At 33.1% G+C, this 15,114-nt stretch overlaps 1 protein-coding gene across 1 annotated transcript in view; it reads left to right on the top strand.

Moving 5' to 3' along the window:
* LOC126781824 (cell adhesion molecule Dscam2-like) overlaps window positions 1-15,114 on the top strand; it is an 87,595-nt gene that overhangs the window by 50,608 nt on the left and 21,873 nt on the right. Inside the window, exons 5-7 of the mRNA XM_050506894.1 lie at window positions 9,591-9,740; window positions 10,122-10,239; window positions 11,163-11,373. Of these exons, the coding sequence (XP_050362851.1) occupies window positions 9,591-9,740; window positions 10,122-10,239; window positions 11,163-11,373 (479 nt within the window). The remainder of the gene's footprint in view (window positions 1-9,590; window positions 9,741-10,121; window positions 10,240-11,162; window positions 11,374-15,114) is intronic.

Here is a 15,114-nt window from a genome sequence, read left to right as displayed (position 1 = left end):
TCAAAGAAGATATTATACCCTTTGTTCCAGAAATAACACTTTCATTCACCCTTCAAACTTGAACATAATACAGAGAATTAGTATTTGGCAGTATATGACTGATAAGTAGATTAATATGTACAAAACTCAACTACCAGATAAAATATGTGTATATTTCTTATTGTTTCTATAATACACTATACATATATATACTGGTAGTAGAGCTTTGTGCAAGCTCGTCTGAGTAGGTTCCATCAGATATTCTACCGCAAAACAGCAGTACTTGGTATTGTTGTGTTTCGGTTTGAAGGGTGAGTGAGCCAGTGTAATTACAGGCACGAAGGACATAACATCTTAGTTCTCGAGATTGGTGGTGCATTGGTGATGTAAGCGATGGATAACATTTCTTACAATGCCAATGTCTATGGGCGTTGGTGACCACTTACCATCAGGTGGCCCAAAGGCTCGTCGGCCTTCCTATTCTATAAAAAAAACCAGACCTCAACTAGCACCTACACAAATATTAGCAATAAGCTGTTGCTACCTAAAAACATTTTCGACGTCGTTGTCTGAAATCTTAATTAAAAAAGGCAAAGTGAAAGAGTTTAACAGCAACGTAATTTACAAACTAAAAGGAGTTGTCTAAACAACGCCCGAGGACGACAGAGAATTAAAAGTTTCAATAAAAGCAAAACGCTAATGCAAGTTTAATGCCGGCCTTTATGCTAAAGATAACGTGGCCCGAATTATAATGATTCACTGTGTGAGATCTGTATTTAATTTACATTACTTAAATTTTATTATAAGAACGGCGAGATGGCCTAGTGGTTAGTACGCGTGAATCTTAACCGATGATCGTTAACCGAAGTTCAAACCTAGGCAAGCACCACTGAATTTTCATGTGCTTAATTTTTGTTTATAATTCATCTCATGCTTGACGGTGAAGGAAAACATCGTGAATAAGCCTGCATGTGTCTAATTTCATTGAAATTATGCCACATATGTATACTACCAACCCGCATTGGAGCAGCGCGGTGGAATAAGCTCCAAACCTTCTCCTCAAAAAGGGAGAGGAGGCCTTAGCCCAGCAGTGGGACATTCACATGCTATTACAGTACAGTACACTACAGTACAGTACAGTACAAGTTTTATTTGAAGTTGCAATATATATCCAAATAGTATTGACGATATTGACCTTTTGATCTAATTACGAACATGGCGACCAATCTTATAGGCAATCTGTGCATGAGACCACATTATAGTGACGCATGGCAAAGACGTACTTCGTTATTCCGTGACTGTTTTGATCGGAGCGAGATCAATGGCATGCAAATTTATTTCAGACTAGTAACATCATTAGAATATTGAGCCCATAAATTTCATTTGACGAGCCGGTTGGCGTGGTTGGTAGATACTTGCCTTTTCACGCCGAAGGTTGTGGGTTCGATTCCCACCCAGGACAGACATTTGTGTGCATGAACATGTCTGTTTGTCCTGAGTCTAGGTGTAATTTTCTATATAATTATGTATTTACAAAAGAAAAGTAGTATATGTAGTATATCAGTTGTCTGGTTTCCATAGCACAAGCTTTGTACAAGCTTAATTTGGGATCAGATGGCCGTGTGTGAAAAATGTCCGAGGGTATTATTATTTTAAATTAGGGAGGAGAGTTGGGAGTCAATTTTATTTACGTTTACCTAACCGTTGTTATTATTACTACTTGATATTCTGGTATTAAAAATAACAATATTTTTAGCTAATAACATATACATCTAGAATATTCTACCAAACACATTAAAGCATTTTTAATTTAAGTAACATAAGCTCGAAGAGCGCTAATCTCTCCGTGAAGTCGACAGACTCTTCAGCATTTATGTAGATTACACGTGCCTAATACCTTAGCTGGGTAATTTTTGGTACAGGCATTAACTGAGACAAAAGTTTGGGAACGCTTGTTCCATCGGATTAAAATGAGCCGGCTGCAAAACGTGCTGATGAATTAATATGAAACTATACATAGCGATTTATATATTATAAAGGATTATGGGGAAGATTAAACTTAAACGATATATAATAAGCAATGATAACAAATTAAAATAAAGTAAAACTGATCTAATGTTGCTTGTTGAATACAAATGTGGCAGAATTTCGGTGTAATACACATGCAAGTTTCCTGAAGATGTTTGTCTTCATCGCCGAGCATGTGATGAACATAAAGTACGCACATGAAAATTTAGTGGAGCTTGCCCGGTCTTGAACCCGCGATCATCTGCTCTCCCATTTCGGCGATCTCAGATAAAATCAATGATAAACTTTTTTTCAGAACATTGTTTTTTAATGGAATACAACGGATGTCACGTTATGATAGCTTATCAAATACATTAACAATTAATCTTAGCAATGTAATACGGCTATCTTTAGTACACATAGTGGTAACTAAGTTAACAACCTATCTAGATGACTAGAATTAGTGATAGTATATTTGATTTATTTTATTTTCTCATATTTAATTAATTTTGTGACAGTTTATTAATTAGTATGTCGTAATATTTTTTCTGTATTTGTTGTTTTAATATTTTTCAATGGCAATACGGTTTTTACTTAAAAAAGGCAGGTGCGATTTTCGAGTTGTAGCCGGGGAGGACTGTAATAAAACGCTTCCGAGATGGATAATGGTTTTATTTAATATAATCAGTATTAACCACGCTCGACATCCGCCATGACACTAGTGTAAAGTGGAAGTGGATTTTGAAACTCGTGTATAGAAGGCTTTTGCAAGCAGTAGACCATGAGACATTAATATAGGCAAGTGTTCATCATTTTATCAGAGTTACAGGCAGGTTACAGGTTCGTTAACGGTATAATTAATATTAAAAATTTTAATAATAAGGTCATTTTTTAAGAAATATATTTTTATTGTGGACTCTTTAAGAATATCAATGTAGAGGTATATTGATGATGATTCCTTTCTCGAGAGCGGTTAGCCAATAATTTAATATTAAATTCACATATTATTGTGCGCAAACACGCGTGCACTTTGCAATTCAATTGGACAGCATTTTTGAACACAAATACAAAGAGTCCAGGCGCATGACCAACGGATTCACGTTCTGAGGCACAGGAGTATAAAACGCATGCTAACATCTAAACTAAAGGCTGCCCATACATTTGAACCCAGTATCTCTAGGGTCTTATAAGCAATTATAGATAATTGAAGCAGTTGAATTTTTAAGGTATTTTATATTATAAATTTTACAAGATTTAATGGAAACCAATTTGTGATAACTTATTTTCAATAAAGGAATCGAGTATGTCCTCTGAGAGTGAATAACAAGGCGTGGATACTTGAGAGATATTTTACTTAGTAATTGCGGAGAATCTATTAATTAATTTTGAGCTTTAAGTGTAATTAATTTGTATCTTTGTCCTCTTCCAATTGTAGAAAAGAAACGTTAAAAAAAGTTGTCAGTACTTTTAACTATTCATGTTGACTATTCATTTTGTGTTTGTTTTCATTCATACAACCGTTTCATATGCATTATTTATCATATTCAAATATTTTTGTATATTCAAAGTATTGTTTGTCATTTTTGCGGTTTTTATTTTCATTATAATTTTTTTTAAAAAACCTTGAAATTGTAAAGAAAGGACTAATGTTCGAAAAAGACAAAAAAAATAATATCATTATCATCTATATAATCTTGTACAAGCTCATCAGGGTAGGTACCATCCACTCATCAGATATTCTACCGCAAAACAGCATTACTTGATATTGTTGTGTTCCAGTTTGAAGGGTGAGTGAGCCAGTGTAATTACAGGCACAAGGAACATAAAATCTTAGTTCCCTAGGTTGTTGGCACATTGGTGGTGTAAGAGATGGTTAACATTTCTTACAATGCCAATGTCTATGGGCGTGGGTAATCACTTACCATCAGGTGGCCCATATGCTCGTCCGCCTTCCTATTCTATAAAAAAAAGTGAAATATACTTTCTGAATTAATGTATTTTACTTGACGTTAATAAAATATACCATTTATCATCGCTTTTAACAGCAAAATGGATTAAAGTCGCTTAGGTTCTTAATATTAAAAGCTTGAAATATTCCTTATTACCATATTGTCTTTAATAAAAACACAATTAAAAGCTTAGAAAAATAAATTTCCCAATAAGAAACTGTAAAAACAGTTATTTAATACAATATTAAATATATTATATACAAAATCAACACTAACATAATGATTGAGCATAGTAAATATTCCAAGCAATGTTAACTTAGTACTTAAAATAACGTCTGTAAAATACCTAAATGTTTTTTATAGCTATCATAATACGAGCGGCCCGAATAGCCCGAATAGCCGTAACAGTTATGTGTACGTAATAAAATGATCGTATTTTCTTCTGGGAGAATGTTGCCAAGCGTATGAAAATGTATCGACATCGCATAAATGGGTTTTAAATGTCAATTATTTTTGTTTTTTTCTTTTTTTAATTATTTCATATTAAGAGCGATGTTCCAGGTGACGTGATATATTTACTAAGGTCCTTGTTCAAAGATATTGTTAAAAACAGACACTATTAATGATTTATAAGCAAATTTTATATTTATATATAAGTCTTATTAGACTGCCTCGTTGGTCTTGTGGCGTGACATGTACAACCGAGGTCCTGTTTCGAACCCCAGGTCGGGCCGATGAAAAGTTAGTGAGTTTTTTCCGAATTCTTCGTTCTTAGCTCTTTCTAGTCGCGTTGGTTTGCTGCCAAATCAGATTTTGAAAGTGAGGGAATAGAGAGCGCGCCCGTATTTGCGCACACATTTGTGCATTATAATATGTCTCGCACAGTTGGCTAATCTCCCTTGAGATTTAGGGCACAGTTCTCGCCTCCCACGTCTGGTAACGCTGTCGAGGGTGATAGGTTCAAAAGCAATATGAACGGTGGAACTACCTTTTATCATTTTTTATTTACCGGATAATTTTTCGACTTTGGTTAAAAAATAATCATCAATAAACATATTTCTGATATGCAAATTTATTTTTAAAAACATAAATAAAATGTCAACGAAATTATTTTATTACAAACGTATAACTAAGAAAGCAATTTCGAAATGAAAGGAGAATATTACTTTTTCTAATTAAATTGAAAAGCAATTTAGAATCCTCTCTCGACCTCTGTTACGTTTGCACGAACTAAATTTGTATTTGGAAGTTGAGTTAATTTAGTTTTGAATTGCTGTACTTAAAATATATCATTAAAAATATTCTGAATTCGAAAAACTGAACTGAAAAAAAAAAATACAAAACAATACAGGAACAGAATAATGAATTAAATGTTTATTATAAACTATTTTAAAGGTATAATCTGAAACACAACCTACAACACAAACACAACCCTAAAAAACTGAACTAAAAATCAGTATAGAATTATACTTCATTAAAGTAGACTCTCAGCAGAATTTATGCATTATCTTATAAATGTAAAAATGCTGAAATTAAATGCAAAGTTACCGTTTGCTTATCAAGTAAAGAAGTGTTGTTTTTACAAATTAAGATACGTCAATAGCTGTTGTTTAAATTAATATAATAAAATAAATAAGAAATCAACGAATGATGCTTTTTATGATCAATATAATCTTATGAGAACTGACTTGTTGGTGTATTAGTTAAGTTATAAGGCATTGAGATATATTATTGATTGATGAGACAGATTTTGAAGTCATGCCTTCAAACACGTAATGGGATTTTGTAACTAGAAATTCTCAATAGCAGTCCCAAGTTTCGAAGTTAACCTACCAGGGTTTCGGAAAGTGTATAAAGACATTGCTGTTGGTGCCAGATTTTTTTCTCGGCCCAACGGATTATAAGGGAGTAAATGCATTAAAAATTCAATTATAGTTCTTGCACACACCTTTCTGTTACCTTTAATAGGCCAACGTTTGACCGTTGGCTCGCCTGATGTTAAGTATGGACACGGTCTTAGATGTAGCACGCTTGCACGCTTGCCTAGAGAAACCTTTTTTACTCTGGATTTCCACCACTGGAGCACCACCATTGTACCAGGAAATACAGATTCAGGCAAAGTATTTCACAGTTTCATAATATCTCTTTAATATCACTTGCATAGTTGGTTCCTCTCCGTCGAGACAGGTCGCTGTGACCAGTATCGGTCACGACCATTAAACTATTATAGCACTATACAATACTTTACAAGTCTGTTGCTCGAAATTATTTCCGTTCGTATTTATTCATTGTTACATGTATGTTTATCTTTTCTATTTTTAAAATAAATACGAGTTATATTCACAGAGACAAAATAAATAAACCAGACAATTAGTAATAACGAACTGTTAGATCAATAGCCGGTCGGCGTGAACGCAAACAACGCGATACCCGACGACGCGGCAAAGTATAATAAGGTTAGCTGTTGACATAACTCTATCATAGCATTCGTTGAATTTACCAATACTTGTTAATTAGCTATTTGTTTATACCTGCCGTGTTTTAGAATTTCTAATAATAGTTAATTTCACGATCCAATTGATGCGCAATATCAAATAATTTGAGTGTTTTCGTCACAATGTATTTGTAGAGCTCATTGTACATTCAATGTTATTTATCTGCATGCTGTACGTGTGCAGATCAAATATCATATTTTAAATAAACTTTAATTTGAATATTTAAATATACTTTTTGCATTTTTCAATCAATGTGAGTATATTTATTTAACTGTATATTTTACTTATGTATTTAAAATAACAAATATAAAAATACGTGCCAGGACAATTACGATAACGCAGCAGATAGAGCAAGGAGATTTTAAGCGAAGATCGTGGGTTAATAATTTTCACAATACTTTCGAATACCAAGTTTTCACGAGTTTAATTTTTATTAAGAAGAATCCATTCTCGGCGGTGAAAAGAAACAACGACAGATTATCCATATAAAGAAACTTGAAGTACCAAATTGTATAGAAGAGTTTGGTGGATATTTTACTAGGTGGTAATGCTTTGTGTATTCTACAACTAACCAGCTTAATACTTAGTATTTTTACAATGAAGGGTGAGTGAGCCAGTGTAATTACAGGCATAAGGGACATAATATCTTAGTTCCAAAGTTAGTTAGAGGCGCATTGACAATGTAATGAATGGTTAATATTTCTTACATCGCCAATGGATATGGGCAGTGGTGACCACTTACCATATATATATACATATACATATAACAATATATATATGGTTTATGATTGTTAATAGCAACTTTATTACTTGTAGTTCATATATTGTATATTATTTGAAATAAAACTTTTAAAAATCAAAAGTTATTAATTAACTATTTCTATCTCTACTTTAATTCTAGTAAATAAAGGACACAATTATAATTTGTTTTCAGTTTAAGCACCGATGCTAAAATTCGTATCACCTGAGTTAACTGGTACAACTAACACGAACAAGCAAAAAATATATTCCAATTAAAAAGATACAACAGGGAAATATAAGCTGTTGCATCGTAAATTTTAATTTGCACTCACTTGCCAGATTCATTTGAAATTCCATTCATTATAATCGTACCTCGGCCACCGAAGTTCATTACGATTTATAAACAAAAAAAAACTTGCACGAAATTAAAGTTTTCGAATGACCAAACATAAAAGCTATTTGAAGCTAGAGGAATACTTAAGAACACTTCAGGGAAGACAAAGTAACAATACTATCAGAACCATCACGTTGACGGTTACAATGGAGGGAAAGAGAAAAAGCGCCAGTTCATCTAATGTTGGAAAGGGACAGATACATTTAAACAGTTGACGTGCATTTAGAATTCATTGAAAAAGTCGAAGCTGAAAGTTATCTGATCGTAAAACGGTGACGGCCGTCGGGGATCGTGGACCGTTCGAGAGAAAAGTTTTTTAAATACATTTTTATATAATTAACATTCGTGTAATATACAGTTTTTCAAATTTAGAATATTTTTGATTGGCTCAATTCATCGGGAAAGTCTAATTATTATAATTATTTACTTACTTTATACAACTATTTGCTCGCATTATTAATATTTTAACGAATTGTATTTAATTATATCCGCTATTTAACTCTGCGCCAATTGTACTAATTGTGCTAAACTAAATTAATTACTCAATTGGTATGAGATGTCCTTGATTGCAACCATACCATAGCGATCACGAAATTAATTACGAGCTATAATTAATTTATGGTAATGAGCTTGCTTACTAGAAACCACAGTGTGCTACTAAAATGACAAAAGTCTAACAAACGTATTGTATCTGATACTAGCTGCCCATTTTCGTATAAGTGAAATTCATGTAAAGATACGTGTTAATATTACAACTTAAAAACGAACAAACGATATTGAAAATAAATATATTTCTTTCTTCCACTCCTAATAAATGGATTAAGGCCAAGCTGCATGGTAGTAAAATTTAATATAGACGAAAAATAATAGAAAACAATAAACTAAAAAAATCACATTTACATAAGAAATTTCTATAGCTACATTTAAATATTTAAGGTTTTTTTTTAAATATATCCGGAAAGAAAAGTTTAAAACTTTTCCTCGCGACTGTCCACTTTCAAATACTCCGTCAGAACTGTGCCGACACCAGCACTACAATAAATGTATAAATGCACTCGATCACAGCTGTCCCCTAATTTCAAAGTCATGAGATGTGAGCGCTACGACTTTTCTCTCCCGCTTCACCAATAGTCGTTTCATGTGAATGCTTTATTTCCATTAAACTTAATCCTCAAGTTCGTTTATCAGAACACACTTATTCGCTTTTCAAAGCATTTCTAAGGTTTTTAACAAAAATTGCAAATCGAATGTTTGATCTTATAATAATTTTAAATAAAATACTCGTTTCATTTTTGTGAATCGGTAACGCAACGGTAGTTTTCAATCAATGTGAATATGTAACTAAACGATAAATATTATCGGCCTTACTTATATACGTTGTTTAGTGATTGTTTAGGTAAACATTGATTTCTCTCTTTCTGTCAATATAGATTTGACGTTCGAAAGAAGGTGACAGCATTGTTTAACTGACCACCCGCTAAACGAAAATAATATTGTTTTTTTTATATGTACGGGTTAGGTTGGGTAGTTGTAACAAAATCAAAGCCTTGGAGATGAATAATTTGGTGAAGCGCGATGCAGAGTATTTTCACCGCTAATTATTAGAATTATTAAATATTATGTAATATTGATATTTAATAAAACAAAATAAATAGACCAACGAATTCTTTAAGGTATCAGATGCGCGACAAATATAGCACAAAAACGGGTTTGCGCAAGTTTGAGCGCTACTTCGAGCGACCACTATTAGCGCGTTCGTGCGTTATCTGTAATAGTGTATATGCGCGGGTTCGAACAGGCTCGCTTGAACCTGCGCAAGTATGCGCTGAGCTTCACAAGATATGAGCGAGCCCTAACTTTTTATGTTTGAAGTGATTTCGTCGTTAAGCCAATAAATAATTTTTTTTTACTAAAACTAATTTTCTCTTGGTATGTGCTATAACATACATTTAATTAATAATATAATTTATCAATAACATTTCGGTATTTAAAGTTCTTACTTACTTATAAATCGTATTCTTCTAGGAGGTCGATATATGATTGGTGGCAGCCGAGGTGATATCCTGGTGATACGAGAAGCGAGACCTGATGATGCCAGCTCTTACTCGTGCGAGGCTCAGCACGTTTTGACGGGGGAAAAGAGAAGAAGTAATGCAGCCATGATAGCTGTTTCCCGTATGTATTTTTATGTAAAGATTATTAAAAGGTTAAAGGGATATAAATTCATTATAATTTGTTAAATGGAGGTAGTAGTGTTTACTTGCTTTGTGCAAGCTCGTCTGGGTAGGTACCGCTACCACTCATCAAATATTCTATAGCAAAACAGCAGTACTTGGTATTATTGTGTTCCGGTTTGAAGGGGGAGTAAGCCATTGTAATTACAGGCACAAGGGACATAACTTCTTAATAAGTCATTCAAAATTCTCTCTTTGTATATTGCACTTTTATCGACTGTAAGCAGCTTCAAAAACATAACACTCAGTAGAACTTTTTTAGGCTTAAGCAAACATAAATTCTGATAAAAACAAAAATTTTACAAATAATTTGCTTTTACAGATACTACGGGAAGTATGGCACCAAGAATCCTCACGATATCAGAAGACGAGACAGTTCCTCAAGGAGGAGACATCCGATTAGTTTGCTGTGCTATTGGCAGTCCTCCTCCCACATACAGGTTAGCATATAATTACTGGTGGTAGGGCTTTGTGCAAGCTCGTCTGGGTAGGTACCACCCACTCATCAGATATTCTACCGCAAAACAGCAATACTTGATATTGTTGTGTTCCGGTTTGAAGGGTGAGTGAGCCAGTGTAATTACAGGCACAAGGGACATAAAATCTTAGTTCCCAAGGTTGGTGGCGCATTGGATATGTAAGCGATGGTTGACATTTCTTACAATGTCAATGTCTAAGAGCGTTGGTGACCACTTACCATCAGGTGGCCCATATGCTCGTCCGCCTTCCTATTCTATAAAAAAAAAAAAAAAAATTCTACCGCAAAACAGCAGTACTTGGTTTTGTTGTGTTCCGGTTTGAAGTGTGTTATTAATAAGTTTTTTTTTTAATCTACTTGATAGTAGGCCTTTGCGCCATGTAAGTATTAACCAGCCACTCATCACATATTCTACAACCAAACAGCACCACTTGTTATTATTGTATTCCTGTTGAAAGGGTGAGTGAGCTATTGATACTACAGGCACAAGAGACATAGCATCGTACTGGTAATATAAGGAATGTTTAATATTTCTTACGGCACTAATGTTCAGGGATTACCACTTACCATCACCTACCTCCCAGTTCACCTATCTATGTATTTAAAAAAAACTAGATTTATCTGGTTATACCTAATGAACATTAACAGTCTTGGTGAATACAATAATTTAAAATTTTCGACATAAATTATTTCTATGAATATGATCTCTAATGTGTTTATACAAATAAATTACGATGATTTTGGAAAGTACTATTAAGAATATTTTATTTGATAATCATATAAAACTAAAGTAGATAGTGACATTATATACTATTCTGCAAGAAAATGAACATTTTTATTGAAAACCTGAGAGCATCTTGCTAATTAACATGTTGTTATTTTTAGCTGGTTCCGTCATGCAAACGGTCGCCTGAGTCCTGTATCCAACAGCATAAGAATATCGGTAACCGAACAAGTGTTGGTAATCAGACGAGCTCAGACCTCGGATAGTGGAGTTTGGACATGCAGAGCTCACAACCAATACGGGGAACAGAGGAGGGACGCAAGACTCCGCGTCCGGTCTAGGCTTGTTGTCAGCGTTCACCCACAGCTACAAGTACGTAGATTTTATAACTAATTGACTAGCGTTAAACTTGATATATCTATCTACATAAAAACCTTGAAACATAAAAACTTTGTCGTCTTCGAAAATCTTCTAATTGATGTAGGAATTTTGATTCTGTTTTCACTAATGAAGATTTACAAATAAGATTTAGATATTTATCGAGAAGTGCTTAAAATGTTCAAACATTAAATTCAAAAAAAAAACTTTCTGTTACTTGCTCTTTGGTTATCGATGTAGTTGTATGAAATTAATGTATGGCAATATTGTTTTTCTCAAACAGTTTGCCAAGGCGTAAAGCAGAGAGCTCTAAAACATGTTTACTCCACTTATTTAATTGTAATAGATATGCGAACATCTACTAATATGTATATATTAATCACCGTTTTCCTAGTATTTAATATCCCATATGAGTACGTTTGTGCTTGATAAACGCATCCTATCACGTTTACGTACTCTACAAAATTTATTTAGAGAAATGTTTTTACAAAAATATCCGTTAGGGGTGCTTCACGTTACTGTTCACAAATTTTTTGGTAAAAGTAAATATTAGTTTACGTCTAAAAATCGCACTGACCGTAAAAAAATGCCAAATATTTCATCCGAGAGCTTCATTCGCCATATATTATTTTTGATCATACAGAATTTCATCCGAGCACGAAACGAACTATAATCACTAATTAAGCACGTGAAAATTCAGCGGTGCTCGCCCGGGCTTGAACCTACAATCACAGTTAAAGTTCACGCTTTCTAGCCACTGGATTATCTCTACACATCGTATGAGAATGTAAACATCACAAAAATACTCATTAAGTTAAATTGATACAATATAATATACATAAAATTACCGTAAAATTATATTTTATACTCTGTTAGAGCACTTGTTTTTCGACAAATGGACCTTTTTCCCTTTAACGTGTCCCTTGAGACACACCTTTACCGCTGTCATCGTTTACTTTAAAGTTGAAAATATTATATATGGTGACGAATAATTCTGGAATTCAGAGTAATTTATTTAAGGGTTAAGACCATGATTAAAAGACTTATCTTCTTCTGTACATATTTGTTTATTCACACGGTGGTAGAGGTATCAAGTATGAGTTAGTTAGTTAGTACCACCAATAAGCAAGAGTGACAAGCTTTTACGGGCTTTTGACTATCTAATTTAAAAAAAGAAAGAATAAAATCTTTTGTTTAGTGGCTATTAAAAAATAGATTTAGCGAACAACGATTATTATTATAATTATAAGCCGAGATGGCCTAGTGGTTAGAACGCGTGAATCTTAACCGATGATCGTGGGTTCGAACCCGGGTAAGCACCACTGAATTTTCATGTGCTTAATTTGTGATTAAAATTCATCTCGTGCTTGACGGTGAAGGAAAACATCGTGAGGAAACCTGCATGTGTCTAATTTCATTGAAATTATGTCACATGTGTATTCTACCAACCCGCATTGGAGCAGCGTGGTGGAATAAGCTCTAAACCTTCTCCTCAAAATGGAGAGGAGGCCTTAGCCCAGCAGTGGGACATTAACAGGCTGTTATTGTTGTTGTTGTATTGTTGATTATTATTCAATAAAAATATAGTAACGTTTGATGTTTTAAAAGGATATTAAGGAAATATCTTAAAATATATTTCAACCAATACAGAAGTGGCACAATTTTCCGACAACCGATTTCTCAGACTTGCTTTGACATTTGCGGCACGCTGACGCGAAGTGGCAAATTGAAACATAAGCATTCAGAGCAGATCTAGAGACGTCGGTATTAGCTGCGCGCTCATCGAATATAGACGAGGACGGGGATGAATTGTTAGAACAAGAGTATAAGGAGAAAATAGTAATGAGCATTATTTAATAAATATGAAAGAAGCTAGAAAATTTGCACAATATTGTTTTATTTTCATTCGTTATTAATATTGAAATGTTCTTTGTGTCGATGAAATTTAAAATGTAGTTTGTAAATGTATACTGAATTTTTAAAATAAACTTGCTTTCCGCTGGAGTATTTTTTTTTTTTCATTTTCTTTTGATTTGCAATATAAATTGACGCTATATTACGCGTTTTATTTAAACACAGCAAATAGTACATAAAAGACAAATAAACGGATTAAATAAATTCACCGATACAAAGAGTACTTAATGTATCAATCTAGATAATTTATACGTCATATAAGATTTCTTACGTCAAATCACTTACGAGCTGCTTATTTCTACACCTTCATGGGTGGTGTTATTAAGTCTATAACCTTTAAACCAGACTGGTAGATCCCGAGATTAGCGTGACCAAACAAAGAAACTATTTATCTTCTTCAATAATATAAATACAGATCAATGTGATAATTCATTTATATTTATTTAAGGGAGGAATATTTAAGAAACGACATTCTCTTACAGTCCTAGTTCGAGAATATACGGTGCTATTAATACAACATAACAAAAAATTAAAACGACAAATTTAACAATGACTGTGTTTGAATGAATAAATACACAAAACAAAAAGCTTAAAATGAAACTGAATAAAATGTTTAACTGATCCAATTTAAGATCAAATCAAAACGAATAAAATACGATTTAGTTGCCAAACTTCTAGTGAAAAGTAATTTTGGTAACAACCAATATATTTTACAATAATGTCTGAATTTTATGGTGCTTAATTAAAATTAAATTATGTATAATTGAAAATGTATTGAAACTTTAAACAATCGCTTTCACGTGAAACGTCGATTTTTCTGAGTAAACTTACTTAAAACTTTTGTAATGGCCAGCGCTTCACCAGTAATAGTCTTTTAATGTGTTGAAGCGAAATTTCAATAAAAGTTAAGTAAGGAAACAGGTGCAATCGATTTATACTGGATGTATTATGTTACGTTCGCGTATATTATTCAAAAAGCTTTCATATTTATTGCTAAAAAGTAGGTAAACAAAAAATAATGCAAGTGACCAACTTCTAGGGACTAATGTGATCATCAGTGAGGCAATGGTGATGATAAATATATGACAGATCTAATTCAATTAATGCGACAATATAATATTTCTCCATTAATAAAGATTTGCTTTTACAGATGAAGAAAGTGCCAAGGTATACATATAACAATCACTCAGGACTATCACTTTTATTAAAAAAAAAGTTTATGAATATTAATATAATTATATTTTTTTGCGCAAGAAACTTATTAATGGGCGTCCATTTGTACCCACCACAATCATAACTTATTTCTTAGGGTATTTTTTGGTATATAATTATTATGAAACTTATATTTTGTTAAAATATTTTTAGATTTATAAAATTGCTTAAAGCGAATAAAAATCTTTAAAAACTAACGACCAAAATATTAATGTGACAGCGCGAAAATTTTGCACGTTTTTAGGATTGTTACGAAAGCCTGGTCCTGCACCTGAACACTTTTCATAACTTTCTGATTGCTTACGGATTACGAGTTTATTCCATAATAAAGATTGCACCCAAGTTTGGTCACACACTTGTACACTACAATATCTCCAACGCAGTTCGCTTATCCTCACAGTACTATATTAAATAAATATGAACATACCAATTGGATTTTCAAATTAAATAACAATGAGCGTAGCATAAAGAGTGTGTGCCTCGCTTCTTGCACTCTATCGCTAATCCGTTTTGAGACTTTATCTTCGCGACGCCGATGTAAAGTGATATCTTCTGAATTATTCATGATTCGGATCTTGTATTGACTTGTAACACGTGGCTGAAGCAAGT

Source organism: Nymphalis io, chromosome 1, assembly GCF_905147045.1.
Source record: "Nymphalis io chromosome 1, ilAglIoxx1.1, whole genome shotgun sequence".
Classification (NCBI taxonomy): Eukaryota; Metazoa; Arthropoda; class Insecta; order Lepidoptera; family Nymphalidae; genus Nymphalis; species Nymphalis io.
This window is presented reverse-complemented; position numbering and strand designations above follow the sequence as displayed.